Genomic DNA, 18,549 nt, shown 5'->3' with positions numbered 1-18,549 from the left:
GTAGCTGCTGACACCTTGTGGTGCTCGACAGTAACTGCAGACGCTCAGTGGAGCGACATTTACACGGATCTGTTTTTAGTTCTGATCATCTATCTGAATGTTTTTTCCTCGTTACGCCTCCTTTACTTTTCTATTTTTTTACCCAGCATGCATCTGGTGGCAGCTCAGCACTCAGTTGTTATTGGGGAGTTTAGGTTTGATGTTATTTATTTCAGGTTTCTGACGTTCATTAAAACCTGAGCAGGTTATTAAACATGTTCACAAACCTGAACAATAACACATGAGGCGTTCAGGGGCCGTTGGAAATTTGAAAATCCAATGATGATTTCTGTTTTTATCGTCTCTGACTGTGATTAATGGTGGTTTGGAGGCATGTTTCCTTTAAAAATAACAAAAAAAAAAAAAACCTCATTTATTTATTCATTTATTTTATTTTTGTATTTTCTGTGATTTTTAGAAGACACGTCTTCCAAACCTGCATCTTTTCCTTAAAAATCACACACAAACAAAAAAAGAAACTATTAAAAAACAATAAAAACATCTTTTTCTCATGTTAAAGCGTTCGGAGCCAAGTTTTCTTATGAAATCTCAGCCGTTTCTGAGAGTTTAAAGAATTCATGGACTTCAAACCTGCATGTTTCAAAGGAAACATGCCCGTGGGTTTGGACACGTGTGGCTTTTTTATTTATGTATTTACAAAGTTTATTATTCCAAACTGAAGGCGTCAACGTTAATAAAAACATAATCCAGCAGTTTACGGTCGCATGTTTCTGCCCTAAAGCCAAAACAAGAGAACAATAACGAACAGTCCCTAAGTTACGCTGAAATAATCATATATTCAAAAGCTTTTATATAATTATGAAAAAGAAACGAAATATATCGAAAATAAGTGTGTGTGTGTGTGTGTGTGTGTGTGTGTGTGTGTGTGTGTGTGTGTGTGTGTGTGTGCAGGGCTGGTGTACGACAGTCTGATGTTGAAGCATCAGTGTGTTTGTGGAAACGCTCACATTCACCCCGAGCATGCTGGGAGAGTGCAGAGCATCTGGTCCAGACTGCAGGAGACGGGCCTGCTGAGCCGCTGTGAGGTACACACACACACACACACACACACACACACACACACACGCACGCACGCACATATGCACACACACACACACACACACACACACACACACACACACAAACACACACCCACATACACAGACATACACATACATGTGGTCATAAATAAATTTTGTGTGTGTGTGTGTGTGTGTGTGTGTGTGCAGAGGATTCGAGGACGTAAAGCGTCTCTGGATGAGATCCAGTCCGTCCACTCAGAGTTCCACACTCTGCTGTATGGAACCAGTCCGCTGAACCGCCACAAACTGGACCACAAGAAGCTGCTGGGTACAGACCTGTCCCTCTGACTGTCCCTCTGACTGTCCCTCTGTCTGTCCCCCTATCTGTCCCTCTGACTGTCCCTCTGACTGTCCCTCTGTCTGTCCCTCTGTCTGTCCCTCTGTCTGTCCCTCTGTCTGTCCCTCTGTCTGTCCCTCTGACTGTCCCTCTGACTGTCCCTCTGACTGTCCCTCTGACTGTCCCTCTGTCTGTCCCTCTGTCTGTGCCCCTATCTGTCCCTCTGACTGTCCCTCTGTCTGTCCCTCTGTCTGTCCCTCTGTCTGTCCCTCTGACTGTCCCTCTGACTGTCCCTCTGTCTGTCCCCCTGTCTGTCCCCCTGTCTGTCCCTCTGTCTATCCCTCTGTCTGTCCCTATTTCTGTCCCTCTGACTGTCCCCCTGTCCGTCTCTCTGACTGTCCCTCTGACTGTTCCTCTCTCTATCCCTCTGACTGTCCCTGTCTGTCCCCCTGTCTGTCCCTCTGACTGTCTGTCTGTCTGTCTGTCTGTCTCTTTTCTGCCTGTCTGTCTCTTTTCTGTCTGTCTCTCTGCCTGTCTCTCTATATGTCTCTTTTCTGTCTGTCAGTCTCTCTTCTCTGTCTCTCTGTCTCTTTTCTGTCTGTCTCTGTTTCTCTCTGTCTCTCTGTTGTCCCTCTGTCTGTCTGTGAATCAGCAGGTAGAAGTAAAACTTGTTTTGTCTTTGTATTTATTAGAAAGTGTCTTCATGTCTGTCCCTCTGAGCTGAGAGTGTCTCTGCTGATAATCTGTGATTCTTTGTCTCCGGGATGCGTCCCGACTGTGAGCTCTCCTCTGATTGGTCGTTTCAGGTCCAATCAGTCAGAAGATGTACGCCGTTCTCCCCTGCGGAGGAATCGGGGTGAGACATAAACACGTGTTCTCAGTTAACCCTTTAAAAGCCGAGCACAATGGCTTCATTCAGCAACTGGAAAACGGCACAAAGAATGAGTTAAAATTCCTGGAAAATAGTAAATAAAAATAAACTAAGGTCATAAGGTTTTTCCCCCTTTTTTTTAACTTTCCTTTAGCTTTTTTCCTTTTCCCCCTAGATATTTTGTCTTTATTCCCATGATTTTTTCCCGAGCTGTTAAATGATAATTTTCCCAAAATGCCTAATTGTGTGACGTCCTGACGTCCAAATGTCAAAATAATTGGAATATTTATTTTTCATGAGTCATGTAAACAGACATGTTAGTGGAATATTTTCTTTTTTAGGAGTCAGAGTTTTGGGGTAGAGGCAGTATTTTGGGGTAGTTTGTGTGCGGTTGCCGTGGTAACGGTTGTGGTCTGAGCTCTGTGTCGCCCCCTGCAGGTGGACAGTGACACCGTGTGGAACGAGATGCACTCGTCGGCGGCGGTCCGCATGGCAGTGGGCTCCGTCATCGAGCTGGCCTTCAGAGTGGCGGCGGGAGAGCTGAAGGTAACAAACGCACACACACACACACACACACACACACACTGTGGAGTTTTCTGACAGTCTGAGCCGTCCTCTCACATCGGTCTGTGTGTCTCTGTCCGTCCCAGAACGGCTTCGCTGTGGTTCGTCCACCGGGTCACCACGCTGAGGAGTCCACCGCCATGTCAGTACACACACACACACACACACACACACCATCAATACACTGCTGGATTTTGAATTACATCACACTCTGGTGAAGACTCACTGTGTGTGTGTGTGTGTGTGTGTGTGTGTGTGTGCGTGTGTGTGTGTTTGTGTGCGTGTGCAGGGGGTTCTGTTTCTTTAATTCGGTCGCCATCACTGCCAAGCTGCTGCAGCAGAAACTGGGAGTGGGAAAGATCCTCATCGTGGACTGGGTGAGAAACACGAGCTGATATTACTTTTGTTTGTTTTTTTGTTTGTTTGTTTTTAACCCGATAAAAAATTGCACACATGCACATCGACAGAAAGACAAAATAAATGAGCATGAAAACGTAAAACATAAAATGACTTGATTTGATTTTTATTCATTTTAAACACGTGAAGAAGGAAATAAAGAAAACATACAGAAACAAACGGACCAAAAACAAAGTTATAATTACAGACAATAAAGCAAAAGAAACAGCCAAAATCAGAGCGTGTTCAGAGCGTGTTTAGAACGTGTTAAGATCATGTTCAGTGCGTGTGCGCTGCCACTGACCTCTCTGATGTCACTACAGGACATTCACCATGGCAACGGCACCCAGCAGGCCTTCTACAGCGACCCCAACGTCCTCTACATCTCCCTCCATCGCTACGACGACGGGAACTTCTTTCCTGGCAGCGGAGCTCCTGAGGAGGTACACACACACACACACACACACACACACACACGTGCGCGCACGCACACACACAGTGGGGAGTTTGCATTTTTCAAATTTTGAACATCAAAGGACAAAAGCATTCAGAAACAGAGCCAGCGTCAGATTAAAACTAATAAAACTTACAGCCCTCGTGTTTCCTCCGACCCTCGAACCAGCACATACGCTGTGACATTTTGTGCTGTGGACGCCACGTAAGTTCAGATGTGAGAGTCGCACAATAACACACACACTGACACACTGCGTGACGGAGGCAGCAGCAGAGCAGGAGCATGACAGCGACATGAGCCGTGATCCCAGCGTCGCTCTCTCTGCAGGTGGGCTCAGCTGCAGGCGTTGGCTTTAACGTGAACATCGCCTGGACGGGAGGAGTGGAGCCGCCTATGGGCGACGTGGAGTATCTCACCGCCTTCAGGTGAACGGCACAATTATAACTATTAAATGTATAACAGAATTTAAATACATGACAAAAATTAAAAATATAGTTTTCTACTCATATTTACCTTTTTTTATAAGTATAATTTGGTATTAATCAGCCCCTTAAAGGGATTTTCAGGTCTTTTTCTTTGACATCTTTGATTTCGTGTGATAATTCTCACCAAATTGCTCATAGAAATGTGCTCAGGTCTGAAAGGGTTAAATAGCTTGTGACAGGTGTCTCAATGCAATACAAGAAAACTGATGTCGATACAGGTTTCAAAGGGTTAATATTTGTATCCTTGTGTGCTTCATTTTCATGTGGACATAAATAAATTGTTATTGTGTGTGTGTGTGTGTGTGTGTGTGTGTGTGTGTGTGTGTGTGTAGGAGCGTGGTGATGCCCATCGCCCAGCAGTTCGGTCCGGATGTGGTCCTGGTGTCGGCAGGTTTTGACGCAGTGGAGGGTCATCAGTCTCCTCTGGGAGGATATAACGTCTCCGCCAAGTGTGAGTGTTACGCTGGTTGCCATGGTGATAATATGTAAGCAGGACCTCGGTGGCACGCCGCCAAACGCTTTGAATAACCAGAGTCTCTGAACCGTGACTGTCGGCAGGTTTCGGTCAGCTGACGCAGCTGCTGATGGGTCTGGCCGGTGGGCGCGTCGTCATGGCGCTGGAGGGCGGTCATGACCTCACTGCCATCTGTGACGCATCAGAGGCGTGCGTCTCGGCGCTCCTGGGAGACCCGGTGAGAATATCATCAATACTTATTCATGGTTTACAGCCGACGTCTCTACGGACAGTTCGAATACGTGACAAGGACTCAGAGGTGATTCAGAGCAGCTGATCTGAACTCTGTGTGCACAGAGCTGTCCGTCTGAGATTTAACCCTTTGAAACACGTGCAGAGCAACAGACCCGATGAGCAGCAATGACCAAAAAATACCAAGAAATTAATAAAAAATACAAAATTGTCTGAAATTTACTAAAAGAATATATGAATTAAAAAGAAAGAAAAGAAAAAAATGATTTTAAATAATGATGATAATTATAAATTTACTGTAGTTATAGAAATGTTTCCCTCACCTTTTGATTTACTGATGAATTACTGATTACTTGCAGTTTGCGTGGCGTTTCTCACAGGTTTTAACAGCTGTGAAAGGCGTGTGAACGCAGCACGTGAAAAGTGATGTCAAACCAGGTTTCAAGGGGTTAAAGGAACAGTTTGGCATTTTATATAACTCAACATTATAACTCAGGAGCAGAACAGGAGACATCTGGTCAGATACTCCCGCCATCCTCTCCAAACCGGGGGCGTGCCGACCGCCGACCGCCATCTGCCGTACGAGACACAGCGACTGTGGAGTCAGCACCTCAGTGAACCTCAAAACACGCTCAGAAGAAACTGTTCTTTTCAAACAAATGTTCAACTTAAACAGCTGCAGCCGTCAGCGACGTGTTTTTAACATGATCTCTGTTGGTACTGTGTGTGTGTGTGTGTGTGTGTGTGTGTGTGTGTGTGTGTGTGTGTGTGTGTGTGTGTGTGTGTGTGTGTGTGTGTGTGTGTTTGTGTGTCAGTGTGACTCTGTGGTCCAGTGGCCTCAGGAGAAGCCGTGTCCCAAAGCGTGGGCCTCGCTGGAGAGAGTCATCGAGATCCAGAGTAAGAAAGACACACACACACACACACACACACACACTCTGATGAGCTGCAGCCCGTCTTCACCCTCCGTGTCTCCGTCCCTCCAGGTAAACACTGGCCGTGTCTCCAGAGTTTGTCTCAGACAAGTGGACACTCGCTACTGGACGGCCCCTCGGGGGCTCAGGGCCAATCAGAGAAGGACGAGGCAGAAACCGTCAGCGCCATGGCGTCGCTCAGTGTCGATGTAGAGCAGCCGGGATCTGATCCTGACAACACGGAAACCAGCAGGTCAGCAACGAGCACGGGGTGATGTCACCACAGCACCAGTGTGTGTGTGCGTGTGTGTGTGTGTGTCTGGATGCTGTAATGGGATAGTTTAAAGGAGTTTGTATATATATATATGTATGTGCACAGTTTGCATGTCCTCTCCGTATGTCAGTCCTGCGATAGTGAGGCGACCTTTGCAGGATTAACCCCGCATGAGCTTACAGTGCATCAACATATACTTGCAAATTCTTCCAGGAAATTGTCAAAGTTACTGAAAAAAAAATGACAAAATGTTGCTGTCATGGCAGATTAAATGTGTAACATTTCAGAAATTCATCTGAAAAACAGAATATTTGGCAGCATTTTGAATTCTGCCCTCATGTAAACTATTGCAGTTTGTGGGGAAATTACATCTTTAAACATCAGTTTTTAGCTTAAGAAGCAAATCGATCTTTGTAAAACACATGATCAACATCTCTCTGCCGTCTAGATGAAGTCTGCAGATTCTCAGAGTTTAGTCTTGAGTGAATTTTTGGCAGCAGGTTGAAATCTGCCTGTCCATGCACAGACAGCTGATATCCTGCCCCCTGCTGGTCGGCTCAGTCACAGTGTGAAGCTCTCTGGTTTCTCTCTCATGCAGCTCACTGTGACGCTGACTCGTTCTCGGTGTCTGAGGTTGTGAGTTCGAGCCTCATGTCATGCAGAATGTGCATTTTAATGCCGAGGTCATTATCTTTCACATCATCTGCTGCAAAAAATGCAAAACGCATTACTGCGCGGCAGCTAGAATTTAACGTGACATTTAAGTGACGCTGCGTGACCCGTGATTTTCTCTTTAGGTCGACGGAGGAGCCGATGGAAGAAGAGCCTGTTTTGTAGGACGATCTTCAACGACAACCACAAAAACTCCACATTCACCTCCTTCTGGCACCTCCTCTTCCTCGTCCTTTTCCTCTTGCTGCGTTTGAACACACACACACACACACAGAGTGGAAGTGTGTCGTTGTGGAGGACTCTGATTGGCTGAGGAGAACCTTATGGAGGCAGGAGGAGGCGGGGACCCTTTTTACTCGCCCATCGACCCGAGGAGGAGCAGACGACTTGTTGGCATCTCGAGAGGGTCAAACTTAACCCCCCCGCCGCTCACTCTGCTGTCCCGACCTGTCAGACACCAAGTGGACGACTTGTCCTCTTGTCCGTCTGTCAGAGAGACAGGCCGAGGAGGAGGGAACAGTTTTACAAATGAACAGAGGAGGAGGAGGAGGAACTAGGTGCCTTTTTAAAAAAACAAAAAAAACGTCCAATCAGAAACCACAAAAACACCACCGCCGCAGCACCTCAGCAAACCGACCAGCCATTCAGGACTGAAGACACTGACGCACACTCTCACCGCTGTCCACCCGGTCCATCTTTCAGTCTCTGTTCCTTCATCTGGATGCCTTAATTTGTTCTCATGTCACTCTTCAGCACCCGGAGGAGACGGCGAGGGCGAGATCAATAAAAATCCATCCCGTCAGACTTTAAAGCCATCAGAACACACCGGGACGCCGGGGAAAGTCTCCCGAATATTAATTTATTCTAATGTTCGGACGGACTTTCTGGTCTCTGGTGTGAGCGTCTCAGGATCAGGCCTGTCTCTTTATCTGTCACCCTGTCATGTGACCTGAGCCCCGCCCCTTCTTCTAAAGGGGATTGTGGGATTGTGGCACGTTTTCCAAACCACCACAGCGACCACCACGTCCCTCTTTTTTCTTTTTTTTTCTTTTAATATTTCCTCTTTGGTGTAAATACTGTCTCCACGGTTACGTCACAGCAGACTCACTTTTCTAATCTGTACATACATCTATGTATAAAAACACAAAATCTCTTTTTGTATAAAAAAGACAAAATAATATTCTATATATAAATATATATATATGTAAACATTGTTTCATCCAATCAGATTGGATTTCTGAATATATTCTATTTGATGTTTTAAAGAAATTATACTCAACTTACGGCCAAATCTGATCGACACCGGGAAATGCTTTTGGCCTTTTAGTATCCACAAGGTGCTGGAGTTCAGAACAGCATCAAAAACCAGAGACATTTCCTGAAACTTGCATATGTCCCGAAAATCAAGAAATGTCCTAAAATCCTAGAAATGTCCTGAAGTCCAAGAAATGCTTAAAAATCTAAGAAATGCCCTGGAAATCCAAAAAATATTCCTAAATCCTCGAAATGTCCTAAAAACCTCAAAATGTCCTGAAATCCCAGAAACATGTATTTGTCTTTTTATAAAAACGGCCCCAAACGAAGCCTGTTGAGTATCATTCCTTTAACGGCTGTTTGACAGGAAGTAAGCACACGGTCTGAGGTCGTCAGACCGCCACCTGTTTGTTTGTTTGTTTGTTTGTTTACGGGATGGTTGGATGATGTCATCGTAGAGGTTGTTGTTGTTGTTGGAGGTGAACAGCGAGTTCCTCTGGCAGGAGCGCTGCTGCCCTCCGCAGGCAAACAGCAGCAACTGCAGAAAGGCAGGACGTTAAGGTCAAAGGTCATGAAGGGGTTAACAGGCTGGTCCAGTGATGATGCGTTTTTGTAGTCCAACACAGAGCTCTCCGTTGCCAAAATGTTTTCTTTATAAATAACCAAATTCAACTAAAAAGAAAAAAAAAGCAGAATCTTTTTCTTTACAAATAACCAAAGTTTTTAAAAGAAAACAAGCCGTGAGTTTTGTTTAGAAATCGGCAGTACAAAAAAAACAAATCCAGCCATTCAAAGTTGTAGCCCCTCCCCTAAATCCCCCCAAAAACACATGCCCCCTCTATAAATAACGAACAGTCCCTAATAACGCTCTGGATTCAACATTTAACCAAATCAAAAGATTCTGACTTTTAACAAAAATACAGACTTTTTCCAAATCTAGTCGACAAATATAAAGTGACGGCAGTTACTCAGCCCTGATTACTGACAACTACGCACATTTTTAACTTCTCTATTTACGATTGAAGTTAAAGAAATCTGTTTTTAAGGTTAATAAGGTGCCAGAGTCCTTAAAAAAAACATCAAAAAGGAGCTTTTTTTTCCCAGCATCCGTTTTCACAAACCCCAGTGGAGGCTCGCGGACGTGGCGCCTCAGAACTGGACCGCTCTGTTACTCACATCGATAGAAACTCTACGGAGTGACGTCAGCGAGCCGAACGCGGCCGGACGCGCTCTTTAACCTCACTCAGTCCGTTTCCCAGGAGCCTGTAGCCGCCGCTGCTGCGACCTCCGTGACCTCCGCCGCTCACCTGTTCAAAGCAATATCACACCGACCGCAACACAAGTACAGCGTCCAGCGTTCAGCAGGCGGCGTACGTCATCCGTAGAGCTTTTAAACGTGTGGCTGAGTGTGCGTGTGTTACCTGTCAGGTGGAATGGACAGAGGATTGATTGATTGATTGAGCTCAGTGTCGTCTTTTTGTACCAATGTAAACACGAAGGCCGTTTTGTCCATCGTACCAGCAATCAGTGATCGCAGCGCCTCGGGTCGGCGGGGATCGTAGGCAAAAACAAACAGCTGCAAGGAGGCAAGCAAGTCGCCACCACCATAAAAAACAGTCACTGAAGCGATTTCTACCTGCTAAAAATGCCTTTTTTCATCTATGTTTTACACTACGGAATCCCATTTGAGTCAAAATTAAAATAAAAAATAAAAAAATTAAAAATTAAATAAATATCGCAATTTAAAAAGATGAAAAAAAATAACTCCTGCAACAAATGAATAAGGCAAAAATATATCGATGTATAAATGAGTCAATATTAAATAAATCAGTTTGTTTGTAAATTGATATGCCTACGAAAAATATTATATTAATTATGGCCATGAGATGAACTCTGTGAAGGATGGAGAAAATGATATCTGATATAAATATATAAGAAAATAAATATAACATTTTTTACTACAAATATATTTGTGAAGTTCGAGAGGACTTTTATTCCATAACGCTACATTTGTTTTGCAGCTCTTTTAATAAACGACTGTGATTCTCTTCTGTTCTGGTGCTGTTGTTTTGGTCTGAATCCGTCATTCAGACCAAAACAAATATTTATTTGAATTTAACAGATGAAATAAATTTTAAAAAGAGCTAGAAAATAGTGGAGCAGAATGAAGTAAAAATCCCCTGAAATTAATTTTAAAAGTGAATAGATAAAAATAAAGTAATTAATATGTCTATGAACAAAAATAACTAATAAATATAGCTGTGAAATGAATCAGTTTGGCTGTGAATTAAATCCTGCAAAAGAGGGAAAATTCATTTTGAAATTCAAAGAAGGCAATAAATATATCAATTAATGTAAATATAACTACATTGGTCATTATAGTTTCATTAAAAAATGTTTAAATAAGGGATTTCTTTGATAACTACTCTTATTTATTAGGGACTTTTATTTCCCTAAGGCCACATTTATTTCCCATCCCTTATAGTGAAAATAAATGTTTATGTGAATATAAAATGTTATAAACAAACTTAAAAAAAGAGATGAGAAATAAGTGTGGCATTGAAAAATCCCTTGAAATGTTAAAAAAAAAGTCTTTAAAAATGATAATTTTTCAGCATAAGTTATTTTAAAATTAATTTATTAAAACATTGACTCATTTACAATTTCAGATGTTTTTATATATTAATTGCCTCATTTATTTATTTTGGGATTAATTTCAGAGCTGCATCTGTTTATTTACCTGATTCCAGTGAGGTTTGGACGTTGTGTAAAACGGAAATAAAAACAGAATGCAATGACTTGCAAATCCTTTTCAACCTATATTCAATTGAATACACTACAAAGACAGATATTAAATGTTCAAACTGATCAACTTTATTGTTTTTATTGTTACATCACTTTCCCTTTAACATCCCTCTGTGAGCGTTTGGGAACTGAGGACACTCAGTGTTGAAGCTTGTAGGTGGAAATCTTTCCCGTTCTTGCTTGATGTACGACTTCAGTTGCTCAGCAGTCATTGGGAGACGGGTCTGGACTGCAGGCGGGCCGGTCTAGGACCCGCAGTCTTACTACGAAGCCTCGCTGCTGTAACGTGCAGAGTGTGGCATCGTCTTGGTAAAGCAGAGACGTCCCTGAAAAAGACGTTGCTTGGATGGCAGCATATGTTGCTCCAAAAGCTGTATGTACCTTTCAGCATTAATGGTGCCTTCACAGATGTGCAAGTTACCCATGATGCCATGGGCACGAACACACCTCCATACCATCACAGCTGCTGGCGTTTGCACTGATAACAGTCTGGATGGTCCTTTTCCTCTTTGACCCGGAGGACACGACGTCCATGATTTCCAAAGACGAGCTGAAATGTGGACTCGCAGCACACTTTTCCACGGCGGCGTTTGCGGGTGTCGTTGATATTTGGCTTTGCCTGGTAGTTTTAATTTGCACTTGTTGATGTTGTGACGAACTGAGTTAACTGACGATGGTTTTCCGAAGCGTTCCCGAGCCCACGTGGTAATGTCCTTTACAGAATGATGTCGGTTTTTAATGCCTGCAGAGATTTCTCCAGATTCTCTGAGTCTTTTGTTGATATTATGGGCTGTAGACGATGAAATCCCTAAATTCCTCGCAACTGAACGTTGAGAAACGTTGTTCTTAAACTGTGGGACTATTTGCTCACGCAGTTGTTCACTGAGTGTTGAACCTCGCCCCATCCTTGTTTGTGAACGACTGAGCCTTTCGTGGCACTCACCTGTTTCCAGGTAACCTGTTCACCTGTGGAGTGATCCAAACAGATGTTTTTTGAGCATTCCTCAACGTTCCCACTCTTTTGCCGCCCCTGTCCCAGCTTCTTTTGAATCTGTTGCAGGCATCAAATTCAAAATGAGTGAAAATTTGTGAAAAAACAATCAATTTTACCCGTTTGAACATTTAATATCTTGTCTTTGTAGTTAAACTGGATATAGGTTAAAAAGGATTTGGAATTGGGGTTTGTGTTTAGTTTCATCACTGACGTGTTTTGATGGTGATGAAGGCGATGATGATGATTGTGATGAAGGTGATGATGATGATGGTGGTTATGGTGATGGTGATGATGAAGATGAACGAGGCGGCGCTGCGTCACTGTTGCTTCCACAGACGCACACACTGAGGTGAAACGCACACTTTGACACACATACAGACTATTTTGCTACATGAGTCAAATCTGTATATTTCCTGACATGTTTGATACTGTGGTGTAGACGTTGTGTCCTGCTATGATGCAGTGTCGGGGGGTTTTGGAGGAGGTCCACCGTCACCTTCTCTCTCTCCGTCTCCTCTGTTTCCGAGGGGAGGCGTTCCTCTCCGTCTCTTTTCTCCGGTCCGACTGAAAGCTTGGAAAAAGGCTGTTTATTTATTTGTATTTTTTTGGTTGGAACTGATCACGAGCACATTCCTGACTCCTCTCCGTCCGTGTTGTCCTTTTGTCCGGATTCTTTCCTGTTACGACGACGAAAACAACATGTGTCTAGTTCTTGCCGACTCACGTGTATATAAAGTGCATATATGTGTACACATGTGCAATACACGCTATTGGAGCAATCTATTACTGTGACTCTTATTGATGATGATAGCCTGTTTTTTCTCCTCGTCCTGATTTCCTGTTGATGAATTGTGTTGCAGGAACCGAAAAAGGGAAGAAGGTGACTCTTGTGATTCTTCACACTCAGTTTAATTTCAGGGGATTGTGGACATTTTATTGAAGCCCTTTTTTTATTCTCTCACTGTAATGTTGTGACGTTGATCCTGATGATCTGTTTCTTTGTTGTTTTTTTTAAAGTGGGCCTGTTGTTAAACTTGTCTGGAAACTCAATAAAGCAATTCACCGACCGGCGGTCGCATTTCCCAACACTTGTCCAGAGGGAACGAAACGCTCGACAGCTGCTGCGAAAAAAATTCTCCGACATCAAATTATCAGTCAAAATGTTTGCAAAGCCAAAATAAAAAAGGCGACACGTCACCTGAACAGTTCCCAGGTCAGCGGACACTTTGGTCAACTTTCAGATGGTCTGCAGTAAAAAAAATACTTTGTGAACTTAAACGGAGAGCTGAAGTCAGAACTGATCAAAGGTCATAGGTCAGACGCTCTCCTTTAAAATTTAATTATTGGTTAAATAAATCAAAGTTTAATAGGCAATTAAATGCTTCTCTAGTTATTGACACATTGTGCAAAATTCACTTCTTTATTGGGCGTTAAACATTAAGTGATGAAACAAATTAACACAGGACTTATTTTTGTACCTTTTTTTCTTTTTGTCACGGTCAAGAATGCCATATGAATTTAGGAGTAGTAGTATACTATAGTACTACGCTACAGTATACTATGCAATAAAAGATTTAAAGTAAAATATATCGATAATGAATGATTTAAAAGATGTCACAGTATATAATGCCATGAAAATGTCACAGTGTAGCAGATCATTAAAGATCAAAAATGGCGCCAAATTGGGCCAAAAGCAAAAGTACAGTATTTTGTGAAAAACTGCCAAAATGTCGTACTAAAGTATGTCGTCAAAAACAGTCAGAAAACTTCATGGTATAGTAGTTCCTCAGAAGTGGCACCAAAAACTCAGAGTATAGTATATTGTCAGAAATCGCACCAAAACGTCAAACTGCGCATTCACACCAAACAAAATTCGCCTCACGTTCCTCGCACGAGTTTGATTCACTTCATACCAGCGAGTAAATCGTGTGCACGCACGCGAATTTTTGTGGCATTGTTGACGCACACAACGTCTTCAACAGACAGTTGACAGCAGTACGCTGTTGGCGAGGACACGAAGGACACCAGGACGCGAACTACAGGCGCTCCGTCCCAGCCGCAGGGCGCCGGTCCGTCCGTCTCCGGCGAGTGGATCCGTAAGTATTCACCGCGCAGCACGAGTACTTCAGGTTTATTTCAGCTGCATGAGCGCTGAAACTCAGTGATTCAGTCATTACACTTACAATCCAAAGATTCAGCAGCAACTGCCGACCTCAAGTCACATTTTTCATGTTCTGAAAGTCATAAAAGTTTTTTGAAATCGTCCTGCTCTAATCGGCCTGCGTGTCCTGTCATTTCCTTTTTAGGGAAATTATCCATCACAATAACGTAAACAGGTGAGAAATTAGCAACAACCAACTGCGTCTGGAACGTGAAAGTAGCCGATAGCTTTCAAACAAAATAACGTTAATTTACAATCACAGCAGAAAACACGGCACTCAGATCTCAGGAGGTAACGTATTATCATACTTCTGTCGTTTATTATGTTACTTATTCGATGAGGAGGCCGACCTGCAGCGTCGTCACTACAGCTTGGCTAAATTAAATGTTTTTATGTTGCAGACGTTTTACCACTGCGGACTCCTTCAGGACCACCGCCGGCAGTTTCTGGGTCGGCGACCCAAAAACATCATAGTATGGTATGTTGTCAAAAATTACCCAAAATGCCCCAAAAACGTCAAAGTAAAGTATGTTGTCAAAAATGACCTAAAATGGCCCCACTATGACATTTCTGGGCACCTTGTTTTGAGTGGTTGTCAGCTGTTCTTCATGCGAGTCCAGTTTTCACATCTTCGCCGTATTATAGCGTTTCTTTTTGGTCATTTTTTCAACGTGCTATTTTATGGGTTTGGGGGGCGTTATGGGATGTTTTTTCAACACTGTACTCTATAACATGCCTCCACATGCTTTACTAAGTCAGTTTCAGCTGTTTTTTTGGATATTTCTAATTTTGATATTTTCGCAATACTATGACCGTCCATTGTTGGTCATTTTTTTAACATGCTATTTTTTTAGATTGGGGGCCGTTTACAGATGTTTTTATTAACACTATACTATAACATGCCTCTACAGGCTATACTAAAAGGTTGTCAGCTGTTTTTTAGACATGTCTTATTTTGACAGTTTCGCCACAGTATAGCCTTGCAGTTTCTGCCATTTTTCCAACATGCTATTTCTTTGCGTTTTTAGCGGTTTTTGCAAGTTTCTTTGCTATGGCGTGTCAAAGTAAACTATTTTATGCTGTTTTGAGGTGTTTTTCAGCTGTTTTTGGGACATGTCATATTTTGACATTTTTCCATACTATAGCCTTGCCGTTTCGGCCATTTTGGCAACATGCTATTTCATTGTGTTTTTAGCGTTTTTTGCAAGTTTCTTTGCTATAGCGTGTCACGGCAAGCTATTTTATGCTGTTTTGAGGTGTTTTTAGCTGTTTTTGGGACATGTCATATTTTGACAGTTTTCCATACTATAGCCTTGCCGTTTCGGCCATTTTGGCAACATGCTATTTCATTGCGTTTTTAGAGGTTTTTGCTAGTTTCTTTGCTATGGCGTGTCAAACTAAGCTATTTTACGCTGTTTTGAGGTGTTTTTAGCTGTTTTTGGGTCATGTCATATTTTGACATTTTTCCATACTATAGCCTTGCTTTTTTGGTCATTTTTCCAACATGCTATTTCATTGCGTTTTTAGCGGTTTTTGCAAGTTTCTTTGCTATAGCGTGTTAAGCTAAGCTATTTTACGCTGTTTTGAGGTGTTTTTAGCTGTTTTTGGGACATGTCATATTTTGACATTTTTCCATACTATAGCCTTGCTTTTTTTTCCATTTTTCCAACATGCTATTTCATTGCGTTTTTAGCGTTTTTTTGCAAGTTTCTTTGCTATCGCGTGTAATAGTTAGCTATTTTATACTGTTTTGAGGTGTTTTAAGCTGTTTTTGGGACATGTCATATTTTGACATTTTTCCATACTATAGCCTTGCTTTTTTTTCCATTTTTCCAACATGCTATTTCATTGCGTTTTTAGCGTTTTTTGCAAGTTTCTTTGCTATCGCGTGTAATAGTTAGCTATTTTATACTGTTTTGCTGTGTTTTAAGCTGTTTTTGGGACATGTCATATTTTGACATTTTTCCATACTATAGCCTTGCTTTTTTTTCCATTTTTCCAACATGCTATTTCATTGCGTTTTTAGCGTTTTTTGCAAGTTTCTTTGCTATCGCGTGTTAAAGTAAGCTATTTTACGCTGTTTTGCGGTGTTTCAAGCTGTTTTTGGGACATGTCATATTTTGACATTTTTCCATACTATAGCCTTGCTGTTTCTGCTATTTTTCCAACATGCTATTTCTTTGCGTTTTTAGCGTTTTTTGCAAGTTTCTTTGCTATCGCGTGTAATAGTTAGCTATTTTATACTGTTTTGAGGTGTTTTAAGCTGTTTTTGGGACATGTCATATTTTGACATTTTTCCATACTATAGCCTTGCTGTTTCTTCCATTTTTCCAACATGTTATTTCTTTGCGTTTTTAGCGTTTTTTGCAAGTTTCTTTGCTATAGCGTGTTAAGCTAAGCTATTTTACGCTGTTTTGAGGTGTTTTTAGCTGTTTTTGGGACATGTCATATTTTGACATTTTTCCATACTATAGCCTTGCTGTTTTGGTCATTTTTCCAACATGCTATTTCATTGCGTTTTTAGCGTTTTTTGCAAGTTTCTTTGCTATCGCGTGTAAAAGTAAGCTATTTTATGCTGTTTTGAGGTGTTTTTAGCTGTTTTTGGGACATGTCATATTTTGACATTTTTCCATACTATAGCCTTGCTTTTTTTTCCATTTTTCCAACATGCTATTTCATTGCGTTTTTAGCGGTTTTTGCAAGTTTCTTTGCTATCGCGTGTTAAGCTAAGCTATTTTACGCTGTTTTGAGGTGTTTTTAGCTGTTTTTGGGACATGTCATATTTTGACATTTTTCCATACTATAGCCTTGCTTTTTTTTCCATTTTTCCAACATGCTATTTCATTGCGTTTTTAGCGTTTTTTGCAAGTTTCTTTGCTATAGCGTGTAAAAGTAAGCTATTTTATGCTGTTTTGAGGTGTTTTTAGCTGTTTTTGGGACATGTCTTATTTTGACATTTTCCATACTATAGCCTTGCTGTTTCTGCCTTTTTTCCAACATGCTATTTCATTGCGTTTTTAGCGTTTTTTGCAAGTTTCTTTGCTATAGCGTGTTAAGCTAAGCTATTTTACGCTGTTTTGAGGTGTTTTTAGCTGTTTTTGGGACATGTCATATTTTGACATTTTTCCATACTATAGCCTTGCTGTTTTGGTCATTTTTCCAACATGCTATTTCATTGCGTTTTTAGCGGTTTTTGCAAGTTTCTTTGCTATCGCGTGTAAAGCTAAGCTATTTTATACTGTTTTGAGGTGTTTTTAGCTGTTTTTGGGACATGTCATATTTTGACATTTTTCCATACTATAGCCTTGCTGTTTCTGCTATTTTTCCAACATGTTATTTCTTTGCGTTTTTGGCGTTTTTTGCAAGTTTCTTTGCTATCGCGTGTAAAAGTAAGCTATTTTATGCTGTTTTGAGGTGTTTTTAGCTGTTTTTGGGACATGTCATATTTTGACATTTTTCCATACTATAGCCTTGCTGTTTTGGTCATTTTTCCAACATGCTATTTCATTGCGTTTTTAGCGGTTTTTGCAAGTTTCTTTGCTATCGCGTGTAATAGTTAGCTATTTTATGCTGTTTTGAGGTGTTTTTAGCTGTTTTTGGGACATGTCATATTTTGACATTTTTCCATACTATAGCCTTGCTGTTTCTGCTATTTTTCCAACATGCTATTTCATTGCGTTTTTAGCGTTTTTTGCAAGTTTCTTTGCTATAGCGTGTAAAAGTAAGCTATTTTATGCTGTTTTGCGGTGTTTTAAGCTGTTTTTGGGACATGTCACATTTTGACATTTTTCCATACTATAGCCTTGCTGTTTCTTCCATTTTTCCAACATGTTATTTCTTTGCGTTTTAGCGTTTTTGCAAGTTTCTTTGCTTTAGCTTGTTAAGCCAAGTTATTTTTTGCTGTTTTGAGGTGTTTTTAGCTGTTTTTGGGACATGTCATATTTTGACATTTTTCCATACTATAGCCTTGCTTTTTTTTCCATTTTTCCAACATGCTATTTCATTGCGTTTTTAGCGTTTTTTGCAAGTTTCTTTGCTATGGCGTGTCAAAGTAAATTATTTTATGCTGTTTTGAGGTGTTTTTAGCTGTTTTTGGGACATGTCATATTTTGACATTTTTCCATACTATAGCCTTGCTTTTTTTTCCCATTTTTCCAACATGCTATTTCATTGCATTTTTAGCGTTTTTTGCAAGTTTCTTTGCTATAGCGTGTTAAGCTAAGCTATTTTACGCTGTTTTGAGGTGTTTTTAGCTGTTTTTGGGACATGTCATATTTTGACATTTTTCCATACTATAGCCTTGCTGTTTTGGTCATTTTTCCAACGTGCTATTTCATTGCGTTTTTAGCGGTTTTTGCAAGTTTCTTTGCTATAGCGTGTTAAGCTAAGCTATTTTATGCTGTTTTGAGGTGTTTTTAGCTGTTTTTGGGACATGTCATATTTGGACATTTTTCCATACTATTGCCTTGCTTTTTTTTCCATTTTTCCAACATGCTATTTCATTGCATTTTTAGCTTGTTTTTGCAAGTTTCTTTGCTATAGCGTGTTAAGCTAAGCTATTTTACGCTGTTTTGAGGTGTTTTAAGCTGTTTTTGGGACATGTC

The 18,549-nt window shown here is 41.4% G+C and overlaps 1 protein-coding gene across 1 annotated transcript in view; it reads left to right on the top strand.

Moving 5' to 3' along the window:
- Nucleotides 1-12,851, top strand: part of hdac5 (histone deacetylase 5) — a 46,148-nt gene extending 33,297 nt beyond the window's left edge. The window contains exons 18-30 of the mRNA XM_088069310.1: nt 952-1,085; nt 1,269-1,389; nt 2,205-2,254; nt 2,708-2,815; nt 2,920-2,975; nt 3,123-3,210; nt 3,553-3,672; nt 4,011-4,108; nt 4,501-4,619; nt 4,727-4,860; nt 5,690-5,771; nt 5,858-6,038; nt 6,857-12,851. Of these exons, the coding sequence (XP_087925436.1) occupies nt 952-1,085; nt 1,269-1,389; nt 2,205-2,254; nt 2,708-2,815; nt 2,920-2,975; nt 3,123-3,210; nt 3,553-3,672; nt 4,011-4,108; nt 4,501-4,619; nt 4,727-4,860; nt 5,690-5,771; nt 5,858-6,038; nt 6,857-6,896 (1,331 nt within the window). The 3' untranslated portion in view covers nt 6,897-12,851. The remainder of the gene's footprint in view (nt 1-951; nt 1,086-1,268; nt 1,390-2,204; nt 2,255-2,707; nt 2,816-2,919; nt 2,976-3,122; nt 3,211-3,552; nt 3,673-4,010; nt 4,109-4,500; nt 4,620-4,726; nt 4,861-5,689; nt 5,772-5,857; nt 6,039-6,856) is intronic.
- Nucleotides 12,852-18,549: the final 5,698 nt, after the last annotated feature.

Source organism: Plectropomus leopardus, chromosome 18 (assembly GCF_026936395.1).
Source record: "Plectropomus leopardus strain MGB_pleo_1.0 chromosome 18, ASM2693639v1, whole genome shotgun sequence".
Classification (NCBI taxonomy): domain Eukaryota; kingdom Metazoa; phylum Chordata; class Actinopteri; order Perciformes; family Serranidae; genus Plectropomus; species Plectropomus leopardus.
The sequence above is the reverse complement of the archived record's forward strand: the minus strand, read 5'-3'. Positions and strand labels throughout refer to the sequence as shown.